Source organism: Gallinula chloropus (assembly GCF_964237585.1).
Source record: "Gallinula chloropus genome assembly, chromosome: 1".
NCBI lineage: Eukaryota > Metazoa > Chordata > Aves > Gruiformes > Rallidae > Gallinula > Gallinula chloropus.
Genome location: NC_140085.1, coordinates 154,475,868 through 154,496,328, shown reverse-complemented (window position 1 = coordinate 154,496,328; position 20,461 = coordinate 154,475,868). Strand labels below are relative to the sequence as shown.

Below are 20,461 nucleotides of genomic sequence, written 5' to 3'. Positions count from 1 at the left end.
AATTCTGAGCCTGGGCAGCCAGTTCACAGCAAGCGCTCATTAGTGTTACTGAGTTTTGCTTTAAAAGTATAAATCGGGCCTTGGTGATTTGTTTGATAGTTTCCAAATGCAAAGGAGCTCTTCTTAATTTCTTTTACCAAGTATGGTGAAATATAGAGACCTTCAGATCTCTGCAGGGCTTGTCTAGTATTCCCAGAATCACAGAATCATAGGGGTTGGAAGGGACCTCAAGAGATCATCGGGTCCAACCACCCTGCCAAAGCAGGTTCCCTAGGACAGGTCGCTCAGGGAGGCGTCCAGACTGGTCTTGAATATCTCCAGAGAAGGAGATTCCACAACCCCCCTGGGCAGCCTGTCCCAGGGCTCTGTCACCCTCACTGTGAAAAAGTTCTTCCTCATGTTGGTGCAGAACTTCCTGTGCTCCAGCTTGAGGCCATTGCCCCTTGTCCCACACTTCAGATATTTATAAACATTAATCACATCCCTTCTCAGTCTTCTTTTCTCAAGGCTGAACAGCCCCAGTTCTTTCAGCCTTTCCTCATAGAGGAGAGATTGTATTCTTGTAAAATAATTTGTTATTTTTTCAGTGGTGTCTAAAAACTCTGGTTGAGGTGGAAGTCTAATTCTGCTAAAAATAGGGGAAAGGAAGAGACAGTTCCTGTAGTGGTATGATTTACAAGCTAAATAAGAGAAGCCTTAATGATACCTGTATTCATTCCATGGCAGTAAGTGACTGCTGTCTGTTGAGCCAGCGTACATCTGGTGTATACAAAAAAGGAATGGTATGTGTATGTTTATGCACGTTGACAGGTGCTGACAAACGCACCCCTGCCCCTCTGTAAATTGCCCCTCTGTGCCTGGCAGACCCCTTTGACTCTGCAGAGCAACCTTTTTCTCTCAGGTTACTTTTTGTGACAGCGGGTGGTTACTGACCCTGCGCCACTGTCTTATTTTTGGAGCGACTGCTCCAAAGTTGGTGACTTTATCAGTTGGAGCTGCCTTGACTGGCTGCCTAGAGCTGTTATGGAATCTGCCCCCTTACGTAAGAGACACGGTGTGTGTGTGTGTGTGTGTGTGTGATGCCCACTTTGTGTTCGTGTTGCAGCTGTCGGGATTTATTACCGCTGCCGGTGTGGGGATGTTGGCAACATCGGAGGCGCACTTCGGAGCACACCCTTCTGCCCAGAGCGGCTTGGCAGGGGAAAGGTCCAGGCAGATAAGGACTGTTCTGTTTGAGTACCGTCTTTGGAAAGCTGCAAGAGATTCAGGTAATGCGGACTGAAAGGCGGTGGCGGCCCGTGGGATTTGCCCTCCTGGTGCCTTGTGCTCTGAATTGCTCTGCATGGTTTGCGTTAGGCAGCGTAGCTCGGCACCGGAGCTGTGCTGCACCCTTCAGTTGCCTGCAGGACTCCTGAATTCGCAGGGTGAAGTCAGAAAGGTTGCTGTGTAGCTGTGTGCCTCAAAGGATAGTTTCAGAAGGGAAAAAAACCCAACAAAACAATCCCAAACAGTAGAGGATCACAAACTACAAAGGTTTTCCCATTTCAGGGTAAACTTACAGTGCAGCATTGATTGTTCTCATTCTTCAGAATGCAAAGGGGCTGATTATTAACCTGTTATTTTTATAGTCTAATAGGAATAGAATTTTTGGGTTTTTTATACTTCTGAGGTAGATGACAAGCTGATGAGTGTGGCTAACACTTACTTCTTAATGCTTAGCATCCCAGTAGTTTCTAATGCTACTTGCTGCTCTTTGAATCCCATAGAATCTCTTTTCTGTTCCCCAAGAAAAGCTGTTACTATTGCTAAGCTCACGGATAGACATAAATATAACAGCAATACATTTTTATGTCTGTTAAGGTAATGTGTCAAAACCCCCCAAGTTGTTTTTCACCTTCGAATAGGTTAATGGCTGCTGGCACTGTGGTAGTGGAGTTAAAAATTAAACCTGTGTGTCTTGTGGGGTCAGGGCAGGACAGCGTGGTCCTGCTGCTTTAACAAGACCTGGCTGTTCTATACTGTCCTCTTTAATCTGAAGTTTTGAGAAGAAAACCCACCTAAGGCTTTGCACTGTGAGGAAGTTTTATTGATACTCAGCGTATGTTTGTAATTTGATTGCTTTTTATTTTTTTACTAGATAGAGATACTCCTTCACGCATTGCCTCACTTAATTGCATCCCCATTGTGTAGGCATCTGCAGGTTATTAACTGTGTGCTGCCTGCTGTAACCATTCCTGCAAAGATCAAACTTCCATGCAACAGCCCAAGAGCTGATGTATTTCTTTTTTTAATCTTCTGTGAACTCAGTGTTTTTCTGATTGTAAAATATCAAGAATTGGAGGCTACTGGTCATCTGTCTGCTTTTCTGCAGACAGCTGAAAATTGTATTGTCCTCTGTTACACTTCTATTATTTTTTCTCCTGAGCCTGCATGTTCTGTGTGTCTGTTTATATAGGTACATTCTGTTCTCCATGTTGTCTATAGATCCTTCTTCCAACTTATTCTCACGTGCAAGTTTTGCTAATGGGCTGTTCCCTCTCAAGGGAATCAATTCAAACAAGATTGGATCCCTCCTGGTGCAACTTCTCTCCACTTTCAGACATTTGTTGCTACCTTTCCTTTCAATCGTTTGTAATCCTATCAACCTGATCTGAATTGATTCTAATTAAAAAAATTACACAAACCAGTTTTAAACATTCACCAAAGTTTCTTTTCTTTAAACAAAACAAAACAACCCCCCTACTTGCTCTTTTCCCTCTTTGAGAGCAGAACAGCTGAAATAGCTTGCTGCTTCTTGTTCTTTTATGCTTTGAATATTGATATTTATGTGGCTACATGTCTTTACTATCAATAAAAGTAAATTATAGCATAATACATGCAAAAATAATTTTAAATTCTATGTCAAGTGTTATGTGGGGAAAAAGAAGTAAAGTTGGTTTTTTTTTCCCAAGCAAGCTTCTTTTCGTCCCAGATTTTGTGGCACAGTATGGATTTGACATCATCAAAACATAATCATCTACAAAATGAACTGATAAGAGACTTGGAAAGACAAGAAGGTAAAATGTTTCTTATTTCACTGTATTTTCTTGTTGCACTTTGGAATATTGCTAAGTATAAGGAGCCAGGTGTCTTGCTGACAATAAGCCATCTTCTCATTCATGTTTCTGGAGGATTGTGTTTATGGCACTTGTACAGAAAATACAACAGATAGCGCTGTTGTAGTATTCTAGCTATGCAGTGAGTATCTGCTACGCTGGCATACTCTGGCCCCGGCAGGTTCCTACCAGCGCCTGGCGTCTTGCCTGCAACTGGTTCCAGGGAATGAAGTCGTGACTGCGAGTTAGATATTCAGGAGAGGTTTGTTTGCAGGATGTCAATTAGGGAGAATTGGTTATTACAAGCTTGGTTTCTGTCTAGACAGCCTCAAACCTAATCTTCAAATACCTTCGGGGACTGTTGGCAGCTTTTTCTCTTAAGTAACTTCGTGGCTGCACATCTTAAAGATCGTAAAGCATCATGAATAATCTGCCTTTTAGGGGTCACCAGGAGTGTACAAAGTTTCAGGCCAGGTGCCTGTGTTGTTTCAGGATGGAGTCTAGATATGTTCTGCAGCTGAATGCAAAAGAAGGAGGTTTTTTTTTTTAAAAAAAATTGTTTGTTTAAAATCTCAGCTGAGTTTTGGTCCACGTAGATCCAGGCTTTTTGGGTTCCTGCTTTTTCAAGAGACCTGAGCGTTCGGGTTCGCTTTGCTACCTGTTTGGCAAGGCAAGGTGGAGCTTTGGGCATGACTTCAATACTTAAAAATCATTAGTTGCTCACTAAAAAATGATATCTGTTGTTTTGCTTTTGAATACTTATTTCAAAGTACACCAGATTGGTAACGATCTCTGGAGAGACATGTAATTACACACGACGACAGCTTATGGAGATTGGTATAGATCACTGCTGCTCAAAGCACTGTTCAAGTGCCCTAATCTGGAGGTTTTCTTTCACACAGTTCCCTTTGTAATTCTAACTTGAACATAGACCTCAAGTTGATCCAGTGCAATGATGTATGATTGTTGGGGGAAAAATATCTAGAAGTATTATTATTAAAGATGGAACTACTAAAGACTGAAATACTGATGACTGTCATGTATTCTATTAGTACGTGGAGGCTGAGGTAAATTTGCAGAGGTATTTCTATGCTTCTGCAAGCTTGGCACTCTAATATTGATACCTTCTTCATGCAGGGTTCAGGGTGGGTGCATGTAACTTTTTTAGCTTATACATTATGGAAATAAACTGAGTTGTTAGACATTAGGTCAACATATGCAAAATTACTCTGTAGGTCAGAATCTTTATATCAAATGCAGAAAAATGCACTTAGCTAGCAGAGTAACTGTGTTGATGGCAATAGCAGGTGGTTCTCTTTACTGTCTAGAAACATTAATTTAAGAGACGTGAGGAGAGATGAATGGAAAATGGGATATTTTCATAGTTTCATCTGACATCAGGCTTTGGCATATTGAATTCCATGCCTGGTTCTGGAGGTTAGGGGTGCTGAACCTGCTGCATGGAGGCTTACCTGCCTGGTTACCCCAAGTCTGTGCCTACCTGGTTCTTATTCCTTTTCCTCTTCCCCATTCCAATATCATTAACTTGACCAACTCAGTCTCAGTCCCTGTTTCTTGGGGTCTTTATGCCAGTACAGTTTCTATGCAAGTTTCACTCTGATCTCTTTGTATTTGGTGCTTTCCTCTTCTTAATTGGTTTGCCACAAGTTCTCCAAGTTAAAACTCCTTATTCTTCTTTATGATTCCCATTACTACTGGTCTTAGCTTACAGGCAGGTCTCCACCCAGTCTGATGTTTCCTCTCATGTCTTTATCCAATCTTTTCTCCATCACACCTGCATCATTAGATGTCTCTCTTATCTGTGCTGGTTTTGGCTGGGATAGTTTCCTTCACAGTAGCTAGTACAGAGCTTGTCATTTAGATCTGTGCTAAAAATAGCGCTGATAACATGGGGGTATTTTAATTATTGCTGAGGAGTCCTTACATAAATCCAAGTCCTTTGCTGCTCCTCACCCCACCAGTGAGGGGGTGCACAGGGAGTTGAGAGAAGATGCAGCCAGAACAGCTGACACCAGCTGACCAAAGGGATATTCCATACCATATGACGTTGTACTCAGCACATAAAGCTGGGGGAAGAAGAAGGAAAGAGGGGGGGACACACATTTGGAGTGTTGATGTTTGTCTTCCCAAGTAACTGCTAGGCATGATAGAGCCCTGTTTTCCTGGAGATGGCTGAACACCTGCCTTCCCATGGGAAGCGGGGAATGAATTCCTTGTCTTGCTTTGCTTGCCCATCTTTTGCTTTACCCATTGAACTGTCTTTATCTCACCCATGAGTTTTCTTACTTTTACTCTTCCATTTCTCCTCCCCATCCCAACTGAGAAGTGAATTAGCAGCTATGTATAGCCTGACTGCTGACTGGGGTTAAATCTCAACCCTTGTGATTTCTCTTGAATCTTAGCTTTAACTCTCCTTGGGTAAACTTTTGTGATACCAGATTCTGCCACTCCTACCTTAATTTCCTGGGATAGTAAAGTACTTTACTACAGTTGCATTATTCAAATTCAGTGCAGAATAATTTTATATATCCGAGACAGAAGGAGGAGAGCAAATTTGCAAGGCGTACTTGTCCTTGACTCTCCATCGTCTCATTTCACTTGGCCAGCGCTCAGTTTTTAATCCATAAATATCTGAGAAAATGCCGACCTGGTAACCTTCACACATCTCCCAGCATTTTAGAAGGGACACTCTCCTTCTACTCACCCTGTTTGACAGATGTCCTAATTGATGGCAATTCATGCCATCATTTCAAGCCTCTGGGTGGAGTCCAGAAAAGTGCCTTAAATGGGACACAGCTGGAATGGAGGCAAGTGAGAAGCAGTCTAATGCTGTAACATAGAAGTTAAGGTATTCAGCTGGGCAGAGGGAGCAACTTAGTGCCTCATTCCTATTTCCTGGGTTACCTCTTCCCTTTCTCACTCCCTTTCCCACTGACACTTTTCTATTGACTTGAAAGACTTTGGCATATAATATGAAAAACATCCTGGGGCCAGAGTGCGGAGCCCAACTCTGTCTCTTTGCAACTGGGGCCCAATTCCTTTCTGAGCTTTTCCTTGCTTGTCCTTCTAACATGACTCTTGCAATCCCCATTTCTTGGTGGCCCACATCCGGTGGTGATGGAGGACAGGGGTACTGCCTGGTTCTGTAGAGCAGCTCAAATACATTCCTAGGATAAGTTTTGAATTTGAATCTCTCTGAGGAAGGTCCAACACCTAGCTCCTCCATTTTCTCAGTGCTTAAATTGCTCAAACATTCTTTAGATTATGGGTTTTGCAATTAACAGTGCTGATTAAAAAATGAGCGTATTTATACTATATACATAAATGACAGTTGTGCTATATCTTCTCACCACTTGTCTCCACTTCTTTCATCTTATTCTTTTTTTTTTTTTGTACTTTAGCTTTGAATTATGCTTCTATCTTAAAAAAACCCAAACAATCAAACAAACAAGTGAACAACAAAACGTCCAAATAACCTCTTCCATTAACACTTATCTCAAAAGCTTTAAAAAATCCTGCAAACTCATGGAAGTGACACCATTAGTTACCAGTTGTTTTTTTTTTCTTCACTGCAGGATTGGCCTGAAATATCACAACTCAGATTCTAGTCCTCTTACACAATGAGCTGTCTCCAAACAAAAACAGAGTAAAAGAGGTAGTGTGGAATATGACTCGAATGCAACCAAGTTAAGGAGAGATCTAAGCTGCACCTTCACAGCAAATCAGATAGTCTAAAAATATCTCATATCTGAATTTACTTATTGACCAATCTGCGAGCTCTATGTTTGAAAGTGACAGCATTCAGAAATGATATCAACCATCAAGTGTACTAATTTGAATTCACACTCTCCTGTTCCTTTTCCCACAACAAGTAGAGCCATTTTTGCTGAATACATTACTAAATTCAGATGGAAACTTCCTGTGTGTGGATAGAGCAGAAGTTGGGGGCAACACTCAAATAATCAAAGCACGTGTTAACTATGTAGAGATGTCCTTTCCTCAAAGAAATATTTAAGAAATCCAGAATTATTGGTAGGAGGAAATTGGCAGGCATTTTGTTGAGTCCCTTCTGTTCTGCCACCTGTGGTACCTGGCATGCTGTTACAAGGAGGTAAGAGTTTTCAAAGGCACAAAGCCCTCTTGACCCAGGCAAGGTAAGAGGTATGAAAGATCAGACTATACAATGTCTTACAGAGTCTAAATTACTCATCCAGAGTCTTCCTGTGCATCAGGAAATTGGCTGTCTGCCTTTTATGATGTACATTAGAGCATCTAATTTAAGAATACAGTCTGCTTTTGTAGTCAAAGTGAAATAATTTAGTTATCTTTAGAGATTAAATAGCTGCTGAGCCTAGACCTGAAGATGTTTTCAATGACAGACAAAGCTGATGAAGTAGAAGGGAAGTACTTGGTAGATTTGCATTCATAAAGTGTTCATGAGATAATATGACTAGGTACTTCTATTTTCAGCCTTCTAATGGTTTCAGATGACCTGTGACTTGGATGAGGCTGGGATATCAGTGGTGTGAATTTCAAATTGAAAATGTGCCTCTCAAGCCTGGGTAAATACAGAGGCTGGATACTGTGAGCATACTCCTCCCTTGTTCTTGTCTCCCCATGTGCTAAGTGCATCTTGTCTCTTGGCTGAGAGGGGGCTGCTCGTGGGTGGCAGTTTTGTATTTCTGCATTTCAAAGTGTAGAGTTTCGAGCATTATATTACCCTGACTTGGTATCTCAGATTAATCAATATAATATACCTTGTCATTGCCATCCCTTCAGCAGGTTGAGCTTGCAATGAAAGTACTGGAGATGCCTACACTCAGTTATGTGATTATTTTCCTTTTCATAGGTAGGAGTGAAGTAAGGAAGAATTAACTGTGTAGTTTTGGTAAGTACTGGAGCAGTACTTTGCTTTATATTCTTAGAAAGGTATAGGTTACATCTGACTTCTGGAAAGTCAAGGGCACGATTAGATTTCCCTCCTTACCCCTTCCTTTAAGGGTCCTTAGACTGTAATGGAATGGAACGAAATAGAAATAAGTGTAATTAAATAAGCATACTGAAGTGATACCACCTGGAATTTGAGGACAAATCTGTGATTCAGGATTGTTTATGTTTCCATGGAGCCATCTGTAACTCTTTCAAGACCAGGGCTCTTATCCTGAGATGTCAGTAAAAACTGAGAGTCCAGAGTCCCTTAGAATTGTCACCTAATGTAAATTTGGGGTAAACTTCTGAGCCATTGGAAATGCACAGATGGATTCACAGGGCTACCTTCTGATGAGTCCTATCAACATAGTGATGTAAGTCCAGTACTGTCATCTCCTACAGTTACAGAACTGGTTGCAGATCTGTTCTGTTACTGACTTTACTCCAGGTATCTTCTTGACATTGGGATACAGAGCTGGTTTTTTATATATATGTAACAATATGTATAATGTAGATTATATATATATATAATTGATATATTACATGTATATGAAATTCACCTCAAATTTTTACTTTGGATGGCTCCAGTTCTATGTGCCCAGAGTTGGGAGATCTGAAGAATCCTGGCTATCAAGAATACTTGGAACTTTCTCTCATGTGTTTGTCAGTAATGTGAGCATAGGTAGTCCTCCTGTGTTTATCAAGCTCAGAGGTAATTGGTGAGAAGGCTCAGATGAACCATGTATACCTACACAGATGCTGATAACGTGGTTCTTAAAATATTTGTAAGCACAAAGCTATATGGCAAATTTTAAATCTAAACTCACAGGTGAGACTACACTGCTTCCGAAGAAGGTAGGATATGTTGCTGTAGGGCTGAACTTTGTCAGGTCAAGCTCATGCTTAAGGCTTGGATTTCTTTCCTTTTGCCAGTTGGAAAAGATCCATCAAAGTGGAGAGAAGCAGAAGATGGCTGTGTCTTATTTCCTTATCACCTTGGGTTGTGACACCATTTGACCTCAAGAGATTAAGTAGGGTCAGGCCAGCACTTGAAGGGACTAATCTGTTATTTTTTTCCCCTCTAGATTTTTCTGCTTAATTATTGTCTGTTGTTTCTGAATTAATGCTGTTCTGCTCCATTAGAAAAGTATTTGCAGGGTGCTTTGCTGTCTGCTAGTTGTGAATGAGTTTGAAAATAGAGATACTGACTGCTAGTGTATTCTTCACAGCATCTATGTGGAAGGGTTATTTTACATCCTTTGTTAGCACATTTTAATTCAAGTATCTGGACAGTGGCTATCAGTATTTTTTAAAAATAATTTTAATTCAGCTTCCTGGTCTTTGCTACTTTTCCTGTGTTGTAACTGCTGTTTAACAGTGCCTGTTGCTGTTCCCTTTTTATCCAGGGGACGATGCATTAGTGTAGGCAGTATCATTAGTTAATGCGGTGAGAGATTTAATGTAAGCTATTAATTGATGGAAGATACCCAACTGAAGTTCAAGGTTGCTGTTTCCTGATAGAACTGCATACTCCCAAGCATGATTTTATGTGACAATTGGTGTAAATGGGACAGCTGATCATGCAGCATTTTTCTAAACAGGTACTATTTCTACCCATTCCAAGGAAAAAGTGTGCAGATAAAGATAGCCTAAGGCCTGTCTGTGTGATTTGCTTCCTTGTTAAAGAAAAAGATGCTCAGTTAGCAGCTTGTTTTCATTCTGACCTGGTCTATCTCTGGTTATTTTCCTTCTCTTTTCCCCACTTGAAGGATATCTCCAATTCTGTCTCAGCAGAATTCAGGTTCTTTTCTTTAGGCTTTTGTTCTAATATAAAACATTTTCATTTGACATTTGAATGTGTCATCAAAATCCTCTGGTTCCCTACACAAGGTTTTCCAGCTTGATGCACGTTTAACCTGTCACTAACTTCACAGCTCCAGCCTTCCACGTGATTTAGTGTGTCTCTCTGGTACACTGTGCTTGCATTTTGTAATAATGATGATTGCTTTGCCTTTGAGAACGGTGTTTATGCTTTTTTCTTAATGATGTGTTTGATGTAGTGCAAGACGTGTCAGCAGTATAGGACCTTCTCCCTCAGTCTTGATACTAACTTAAAATCAAGGGAGTTCAAACAATGTGCTCCAAAGACATTATACTTTTATGATAAACAATACTTTACCTGAAATATTTCAAAGAGTGCTATATCCTACTAAACAGAAAGTCTTAAGAAACTTAAAGATAGTCAAATTCTATTTCAAGGAGAATTTAGGACATCTATAGATGAGAACTTCTTTGTGAACGTAAGTTCAAGACCAAAGGAGCACTGGGTGTTTCACTAACAAAATTTATCTCAATTTCTATATGTTACCTGAATGGGATCAAACTGTCTTATCTTAATGTAAATAAGGCTCCAGCACCTGAAACTCCAGTGGCTTCTGTGTATACACAGTTATGCAAAGAGATGAATAGGCCGGAGAAAGTCTTTCTGTGGTTATACCACTTCCATGCTTCTCCAGAAGAGGAGTAAGAGCAGACCTCCTCGATCAAGCTTAGGCAAATGAAGAAGGGAAGAACCAGTTTCAGCAGGCCTTTGAGTTCTGACAGTTTGATTTGGGTGTTTGAGTAGTATTGCTGGAAATGCCCATTATGCACTTCCATTCTCACAAGAATTGGCAGCTTCCTTTTCCCTTGTCTGACCCTACTCTACTGATGAGGCAGACCTTGTTATCTTGGAATGTCATTAAAAAAAATAAGGTCATTTCAGGCATAATTCTGAAAAATTACTTTCCTGAACAGGAGAATGAAGACTAACACAGAAATAAACACTTCCACTTCCAGCAGAATAACTTCCTATCAACTTTTTACATCTGTTATCAGGAAACTAGTGTTTGATCAAAGAAGCAGCAGAACTTTCTCAATGTTTGCAGGTATTAAAAGTCTTAATCTCACTTGGGTTTTGCTTACTGTGATAACAGTTTTCTTGTTGCTTACAAGATTTCCTGCTAGTTTGTTACTTTTCTGACTGCTCTAAAGGCAGTAACAGAAAAAAGTAACCTCTTTTTTGTGCAGCTGCACAAGAAGTTTAGTTATTGTGAAAGCTATAAAGCAGCAAAGAGAAGAGGGCCTTTTGCAGTATGAAGGGAGACTTGTATGCAAGTAAGAAAATCTGACTTAAAACTTACAGTGCTTACTCTTTGTCAGAGTCATTAGCTTCCTGGTCCTTCATCATTAGGGTTTTAAAGCATGTCTAACTTTTTGATTCTCTACAAAAAATACAGAAATTACGTAAACTTCTCTGGTTAATCAACCTATGGGATTACCAGAGGCTTTACATGGCCAAAGATTTAAATGGTGTTACTGATCAGCAGTTTTGGGATGCTTCTTTTAGGGGTGTGGACAATTTAGGTAGAGAGGGCTACAGAATCTATTAAAGTAGATGCCATGCAAGCCTTGAATAGAAAGATTGCAGGTAACGTAACAAATAGGTGGGAAATATTTATTGAGCGGTAGAGGAGTAAGATGTAATACTGCTAAATTTTATAAGTCTTCTGGCAGAAGCTTTATAAGTTAAGACTTAATAAGTTAAGACTTCTCAACGAAATTGAACCCAAAATAGATGTCAAGGGAGGAAGAATCAAGAAAAATGGTTGTAACTGGGAGATAATTGAAGGAATAGCTTTTTACTTCCACAGCTAGTACTGATCGCAGGACAAGATCAGACTGTTCTAAGCAATCAGAGAAGATTAAAAGCAGGCTATAACTGGTATGCCTGGAAACGGGATGATTTATTAAACATACTTACGATATTTGAAATAAGACAGCTTTGTATTAATTCTTTCATAAGAAAAGATTAATTTTGCCCTGGAGCAGCATTTCTCTGGCGCTTAACTCATGTTTGTGCAGAGTTCCCTGCTTGCAGGCACAATGACTCATGTGTTTTCTCTCAATTTAACATTAGAGGTTTACAGAAGATGCAATGGGCTGCCACATACTATTTTTTTCCCTAACATCATAAAACATCCTAGTTTCAATGTTAAGACTATTTAATTTGTTACTTTTATAAAATTATACTATTTACATTTATTTTTAATTTTGCTGTGCCCCCAGATTATTATTTCCCTCCCCCCCAATCAATTCTTGGAGTGCCATGGGTGAGTTGGTTGTTTGGTTTGGTGATTAGATTTTTGTTTGTTTGCTTTTGTAATTTTTTTTTAACTTCCAGATTATGTCTAAGTGTCAACATACTAAGATTGAGCATGAACATTTTTTCTTACCTGTATTTGTTGCTATTTTCTAGTTTCTAGATGCTTAAAATAAATTAAGTTACAAGTTTAAAGCACTGGATAATGAGCCTGAGCATCCTCCTGAGGTGTTTTTCTTTGGTATCATCTCTATCACAAGAATGGGAGAAAGATTTTGTCAATATGTTATGGTAATAAAAATACTAAGGCATATGGCAGAGCAAATAGCAACTCTTGAGGCCACCATGTCCTGTGACTGCAGTGATTTGAGGGGGTAGAAAACATGAATAATCTTTGGTAGACCAATGTTTTCTATGCTGATGAAAAAACAAATGTTTTAATTTTTAATAGCCAGTAAGGCTGCAGTTTCTATGCTATGCAGTGCCAGTCTTCATATGTATGATTTTGATGGCAACTGCAGGCTAGATACAGAAACTCTGCTTTGGACAGGATGGTAAACCAGTTACCTAAATCCCTAGCGTGCTTTCTAGGAGTTGTAGCTTGTAAACATGTTTTGCTTTAGCTAATTTCCCAAGAGATCATAGTTGGCTGTGAAAGCAAATTTCCTCTGAAAACCTGGAACGATTCTAGACCGTGCGAAGAGCACTCTCAGGGCAGCTTCACTTGTGGGGGGTTTTTTGGGTTGGTTTTTTTCTGTAACATCATGGTGCAGCTTTATGTGATAATGGCAAAACTGAAACTGGCTTGGTATTCAGTGCAAAAAGAATGAATCCTCTCCTGCTAGTAGAGTTATCCGGGATTATGTTAGCAATCATAAATGTGCTTTGCTTAGCAACAGGGATGGCATTCAGGATGCCAAGCCAACTGGAAAGAATCCCTCTGACAGGGCTCTGTTGGGGTGGGTGGATAAGCTTTCCTGACAACACTTGTGCTTTCGTTCCTGTCTGTCATAATTTGTGTTGCTAGGATCTTTTTCACAAGTTTTGTGACAGATTTATAAATGATACTATGGCTCCTTTTGTTTACTGTCGAAAAGAACTATAACGTGGGGAAAGTGAACAGTAAAAAGATGTGGAAAATAATAAAAAATCTGGGCATGTGTGTCTATATTAGGGCAGCTGTTCTTGAAGTGAGAAAGAAGTGAAAAAATTTCATTTGAATTGCTGAAGTGGAAAGCAATATGTGGTAACATTCCAATTCCTTACTTTTTATGAACTTGGCTTCTTCAGCAAAACAGGAAAGAAATTACTTAGTCATAAACCGAAAACTTCAATTAGAATTCAGGAAGCTTCCCATGTGTCATGCTAACCATTAATGGTGAAATGTATTTTTATTCACAGATGCAATTCACATTCTTGCTTCCAAATCAGCTTTTCAATATGAATTGGTAGCTTTATTATCAGTCCTCTCTGTTTGACCTTTTATACTTCTGCTTCCAGGGGAAGAAGAAGATGAACAGATAGTTGCAGAAATCATGAGAAGGCGTTTTTTCCCTGCTCTTATAACTCATAAAGCCTGGGAAGGCTTTCGCTTTGCTGGCCACGAGATAAGAATAACAGAAGCCACTGATTGTTACGGGGCAGTCGTCTGGCCATCGGTACAATATTTGTGCAGCACTGTTAATTTTTTTGTTTCAGAGTCTTCTAGCACTATTAATTTGTTTTGCATGCTAAATATGCTTTGTTGTGTGCTCTAAGCCCAAAGAAAACATTCTGCGCTTCTCTGTCTTCGTTCTGCAAATCCCAAACCGGGATTGAGCCTGGTTTGCTATGGGTTCCTGGTTCTCATAGTTTAAATGGTACCTCCTGTTTGTGCCCCTATCACACAAGATTTTGTGTACACTCCTCACCTTCTGTTAACTTTTGATCCTATTGGCCAATTATAAGTAAATTTTGAAGGAAATGTGACAGTCTCATGATGATTACATTTCTGTACATTTTATAAATATGGAGGGCTGTATGGCAAGCAGATCCAGGTTGTGGAAACAGCTATGATTGGGGCTTGGAAGGTATTAGCACTCATAGAAGTTGCTCAATGTATTTGCATGAGAAACAAATTTACCTTGGAAATACGCAGATGTGGAAGGAGGGAGGTTCAGTTGGACCTTTTGGTTTCTTAAACAGCCAGAAACCTGGTGGGGGAGAAAACCATTGTCCTTGTCTCTTGATATAAGAACCATCAACATGTGCTCTATACAAAGAGCCTTCTTCAAGGTATTGAAGCTGTTCAATGCAGCTAACTGATTGTTTTGGAATAATTCAGAGTGAAAGGAACTCAGGGATTTGCCACGATGCACCATTGACACTCGCAGCAATCAGAGAGCACCCCTGAAACAGAAGCACCTCCAGAAGCCCTTACAGGAAGGAAAGGACTATAACCTAAGAGGCTCCATTTCTGTCCCAGTGGTATCAGCCTCCTAGGACTGTACTATTTTAAAGAAATACAGACATGGTTGAGCTGAGGATAGGTAGTGTACTCTGTTGTTTTCCTCTCCAAACAATTTTCCTTATCTTAGCAGACTTGGACAAGTCATTTACACAATATCTCTTGGCAGCCTTGGTGCACGTCTTAGAAGAAAGGTTGGCTGACTGCCAATCAGTCTCACAAAGTCATGGGTTGTACTGAAAAGCATATATTTTTTTTGGAAGGGTTTAGCCAGTTTTGGTGTGGAAGTCAGGCAACCCTTCTGTATGCCTTCAAGTCCTCCCTTCCTGTTTCATCAAGCAGTACTTGTACTTTTCTGAAAAACATCAGCCAAATATGTCAAGATGGCAGAAATTTTAAGGAAAATAAAGTTTCTGCATATTTTGTGGAAAGGAAGACAGATTTCAAAATTTCCCTAATTCAACCCACAGAAATATTGATCCTGCCAGCCAGTTTCTATAACAGAATATAGCAATACTCTGAGGGAAGAAATTATAGGAATATATAGAACTAACATGAAACTTAATGGAATGCGTTTTTAAATGTCCATCAAACATGAGACAGAGTCTTTAGGTATCTGGCTTTAACTAGTCAAAGCTTTGTTGATTGACATACATGTAAGTTTTGTGTAAAAAACCCTCATCTTTGTGCATGGAATTAAGAGGTAGAAAGTGAAAATCTTTCTTTACATTTCTAGCATGTCAGCATTGGGTCAATGGTCCTCCTGTTCCTTTCTGCTTAATTGGTTAAAAGCAAAACTAAGAGTGTAGTTTAGCTGTGCCAGGCAAAGACTCTAGTAATTGCTTTTTCAAATGGTCATACATATTGTAATATGTGACAACCATCATACATATTTGTCAATGGAGAGTATATAATTATCAAAGTCTGGAAAAAGATATGGAAGACAAGTTGGGAACTATCTTTCCCAGAGAGATAAAATTAGCCAATTCTATTTTAACAGTGAACTCAAACTCACTGGTCAGTATGACACAGAGCAGAAGAGCTGAAGAAGCTTCTTAATCACAGTTTATAAATGTAGATACAAGGAGTCTGTTGTAGAGGGTTCTTTGTAGCTTTGTTTGCTATAAAATTTGCTAAGCTTAACAAGATAAACACATAGAAACTGAAAACGCACTGGAAGACAAGGGGTAAATCTATTGTTCCCTTTTGAATCATTACAGTAATTAATTATTGTAAGAAATAATAAAATATTGCAAGAGCTTAACAAGGGTTGTTGTGGATTTTCTCTCACAAGCAGTCCTCACATCCAGATGTCTTTGTGAAGGACACGCTTTAACTCAACCAGAAGTAAGTGCAGTTATAAGCAGGACTTGCTGACTGGAATTTTATAGCTCATGTTATGCAGCGTGACAGATTAGATAATTGCAGTTGTTCCTTCTGGCTGTAATGCGGCATGTGGCATTTATTTTGTCAGCCTATAGAGCTCAGAGATCATCGAGAGCTGTGATCCTTTAGGGACAGTGCTTGAATGAATATTGCTCATTTGAAGAGACACGAATTTTTGAACAGCCAAGAATCTTTTGCATGCATTTAAATGACAATGCATATTAAGTGAAGGGATTTGTTTCATTTATTTGTTCAGTGTGTTCATGGGTTCCCTCCCTTACAGGCTCTTGTTCTGTGTTATTTTTTGGAAACTAATTCTAAGCAATACAATTTGGTTGACAAAAATGTGATTGAAATTGGAGCTGGAACTGGGTTGGTCTCCGTAGTAGCAAGTTTACTGGGTGAGTACTTGCCATTGCTCTTATGCTCTTGGAAACACCTCTCAGATGAATACGGTGGGACAAAGGAAGTGTCTCAGTACTTCTAAAAGACTGTTGTTTGAAAGCTTCCAAGAGCAAGGAAAAGTAAATTCCAAAAGGCTTGTTTGAAAACCCAGCCTATTCTTTTTTTTTTTTTTCTGTAGAGCTGTGAGGGTATCGCTGCAATAAAGGAGGTCCCAGTAGATGATGATATCATTAACAGTGTTAGGCAGTGGAACCAAAATAAGAAACTAGTGGCCTCACAGGATGCCAGTGGCAGCCAGGTGAAGCTGGGTGTAGATATGACCAAGGCATCACCTCCCATTTGACCAAACAGCTCTTCAATGTCAGGTTCCACTTGTCCTCAGCATTTTCTTCCAGCAACTGATCAGCAACTTGATTTTTCTGCTATGGACACTGTTGTGTTTTTTCTCACTGTAGCCTGTTCTTCCTCAAGAGTAATCTGTATCAGTGACTTCTGCATCTTCACAGGATGTTAGCTTTCTGAGGTCTGAGAAAGCTTCTTCCTATGCGAAAAGGAAAGAACCCGAGGCACCGCTGACTTCTTGGAGTCAGTAACTGGTATTCTTCAGTCTCTAGTTGCTCACTGTACTTTTAACCAATATGATATCAAGATGCAGTAGTAAGCATCTGATTTCTCCCTACCCATCCCCAGTTGCATCAAAATGGCAATCTGTAGAGTAGAGCTGAATGTTTAAGCACAATGGCCAAGAACTGGGGAGAATTTATGTTGTTTTCTTTCCTTCAGTGAGAACTAACTGATAAAGTAAATTCCTTGTGCATTGGGTTTTGTGAATGGGCTTTTATTCAAATCTTGAAGTAGAGTCAAAAGTTATGTTTGTTTTCTCCCTGTCACAGGTGCACTTGTGACTGCCACTGATTTGCCAGAACTGCTGGGAAACCTTCGGCACAACATTCTCCAAAATACAAAGCTGAAATGCAAGCACCAGCCTTGTGTTAAGGAATTGTCTTGGGGGATTGATCTGGAGAAGAACTTTCCTAGATCTTCCTTTCACTTTGACTACATTATGGCTGCTGACGTAGTTTATCACCACCCCTTCCTGGATGAACTCCTCCTAACTTTTGATCATTTATGCAAGAACGACACTGTTATTCTATGGGCTATGAAATTTAGGTTGGACAAAGAGAACCAATTTGTGGGCAAATTTCAGACACTGTTTGACTTAGAGGTGATTTCTAATTTCCCCAGTTTGAACATAACCTTGTATAAGGCAATGAGGAAAGGCAGGATGAAAGTCAGTCCTTCCAAACTGACAGTCTGAAGGAGATACAGAGAGGTGACAGTTTCAGCTGTTCTGGAGCTTGCTCTCTTTTTAATAATATCCATGTTGGTAGTTGCTAACACCTGCACAAATGACATCTTTAGAGATAGCTAAAACAAAACATCAGACTCTTGGTGCATCCCTAACAAATTCCTAAATTCAATTTGCCAGTAGTTTTAGGCATAGAAGAAATGTATCTTTGACTTTTTCTTGACTTTTATATGCTAAGCTGACAGCACTAATAACTTTTCACAAGTCTCACCACTATTGTTATGGGTCAGGTAATGAATATTTCCAGTAGCCTTCAATTGAAGCTTTGAACAGTGTCTCATAAGATTAATGAATCATTTAAAACTTAAGAATATGATTGATCTTTGATCTATGATAGATTCTCACTATTGTGTAAATCATCATAGACTCACAGAATAGTTTGGGTATGAAGGGACCTTAAGATCATCTAGTTCCAAAAAACCCCGCTGTGAGCAGGAACACCCTCCACTAGCCCATGTTGCCCAAAGCCCCATCCAACCTGGCCTTCAACACTTCTGGGGGGAGGGGGGGAGGGTAGCCACAGCTTCTCTGGGCAATCTGTTCCTGTCCCTTACCACCCTCACAGAGAATGACTTTTTCCTAATGTCTAATCCAAACCTACCCTCTTTTAGTTTAAATCCATTATCCCTTGTCTGATCACTACACTCCCCGATAAACAGTCCCTCTCCAGCTTTTCTGTAGGCCTCTTCAAGTACTGGAAGACTGCTGTAAGGTCTCCAGGGAGCCTTCTCTTCTCCAGGTTGAACAACCCCACCTCTCTCAGCCTGTCTTCATAGGAGAGGTGTTGCAGCCCTCCGATCATCTTTGTCGCCCTACTCTAGACCCGCTCATAGAGGTCCATGTCCTCATGCTAAGGGCTCCAGAGCTGCATGCAGTACTCCAGGTGGGGTCTCACAAGAGCAGAACAGAGGGGCAGAATCACCTCTCTTGACCTGCTGCTCATGGTCTTTTTGATGCAGCCCAGGATACAGTTGGCTTTCTGGGCATGTTGCCGGCTCATGTTGAACTTTACATCAATCAACACTCCCAAATCCTTCTCCTCAGAGCTGCTCTCAATCCATTCTCCTCCCAGCCTGTAGTTGTTCTTGGGATTGTGCCAACCCATGTGCAGGACCTTGCACTTGACCTTGTTAACTTCATGCAGTTTGTATGGGCCCATCTCTCCAGCTTATCAAGATCCCTCTGGATGGCATTCCTTTCCTCCAGCCTCTTGACCACATCACAAAGCCTAGTGTTGTCCACAACCTTACTGGAAGTGCACTCGATCCCACTGTCCCTGACTCTGACAAAGATGTTTAACAGTGCTGGTCCCAGTACTGGCTCTATTTGGACACTGAGAGGTTGACTGCAATGCTGAGTGTGCCCATCCAGCCAATTCCTTATCCGCGGAGTGGGCCATCTGTCAAATCCACGTGTCTCCATTTTAGAGAGAAGGATGTCATGTGGAATAGTGACAAATGCTTTGCACAAGATCAGGCAGAGGATGTCTGTTAGCATTGCTGAAACTCCGTGGTAGAATGCCACCACATTTGTTAGGTATGATTTACCTTTAGTGAAGCCTTGTTGACTGCCACCAATTACCTCCTTACTTTCCATGTACCTGAGCATAGTTTCCAGAGGGATCTGCTCCATGATCTCACCAGGCACAGAAGTGAGACTGACCAGCCTGTAGTTCCCCATGTCCTCCTTTTTTTCACTTTTAAAAATGAGGGGCTATGTTACCCTTTTCCACTCAGTGGGAACTTCACTGGACTGCCATGGTTTCTCAAATATGATGGAGAGTGATTTAGCCACTTCATCCACCAGTTCCCTCAGGATCAATGCATACATCTCATCAGGTCCTATGGACTTGTGCACCTTCAGGTTCCTTAGATGGTCTCAAACCTGATATTCTCCCAGTGTGGGGTTTTTCATTCTCCCAGGCCCTGTCTCTGCCTTCTGTGACTTGAGTGATAGCCTTTATAGGACTGACCCGCCTCCCCACCCCAAACAACCCACCTGGGAATTATACTGTCATAATAAAGGCACCAAATACATTAGTTACTCTTTGATTTAATGATTATGCTTTTTTCATCTTCCCCCACCCCCCAACCCCCTTTTTTTTAATAGTTTAGATTCAGGAGTTCTTCAACAGATGCACTTGAGGCAAAAGGGAGTTAAATGTGCTGTTGCTTGAACAAAGGTCTTGAGTAAGAAGAGTACAGCATATCACCAACTGCCCTTTGCAAAGACCTTAAATACTTGGAGATCTGCCCTTCCAAAAATAGACGGATATCTGGACCCCTGGGAACAATGATGGAAAAACCCTGTGGCCATCAAGAGAGGAGTTTTGCCTCTTTTGGTGGTGACTGTGTGTAGAAGAATAAATCAGCCTGACATGGTGTGGCTGAGGCATGGGCAGTTTTAGATATTTGGGATTTCTTTTCTACATGCAAACAAAATACACTTTTCCGAGCCACTCAGTGCTTCATGTTCCTGTTTTCAGGAGTCAGGTTAATGTGCTTGAAAGCCCACTGGACAACTGTCTTTTGAGAAGAGTAATAAAATGATTCTTTGGACACCCAAAATTTTCTGATGTTGTTTGTAATTGAGTGTGAGAGAATTTCAAGACCCTTGAGGACCAGAAAAGAAGCAAACCCAGCCCATGTGCTATTGACCATGCAGAGCTT

At 40.5% G+C, this 20,461-nt stretch overlaps 1 protein-coding gene across 1 annotated transcript; it reads left to right on the top strand.

Annotated features, from left to right (window-relative positions):
- The first annotated feature begins 1,135 nt into the window (after positions 1–1,135).
- Positions 1,136–17,868, top strand: LOC311192925 (protein-lysine methyltransferase METTL21E-like). The gene is made up of 5 exons (XM_084265613.1): positions 1,136–1,268; positions 2,972–3,056; positions 13,687–13,844; positions 16,302–16,419; positions 17,317–17,868. The coding sequence occupies exons 2-5, from the start codon at positions 2,987–2,989 to the stop codon at positions 17,739–17,741; spliced, it is 771 nt and encodes a 256-aa protein (XP_084121739.1). The 5' UTR covers positions 1,136–1,268; positions 2,972–2,986; the 3' UTR covers positions 17,742–17,868.
- The last annotated feature ends 2,593 nt before the right edge of the window (positions 17,869–20,461 follow it).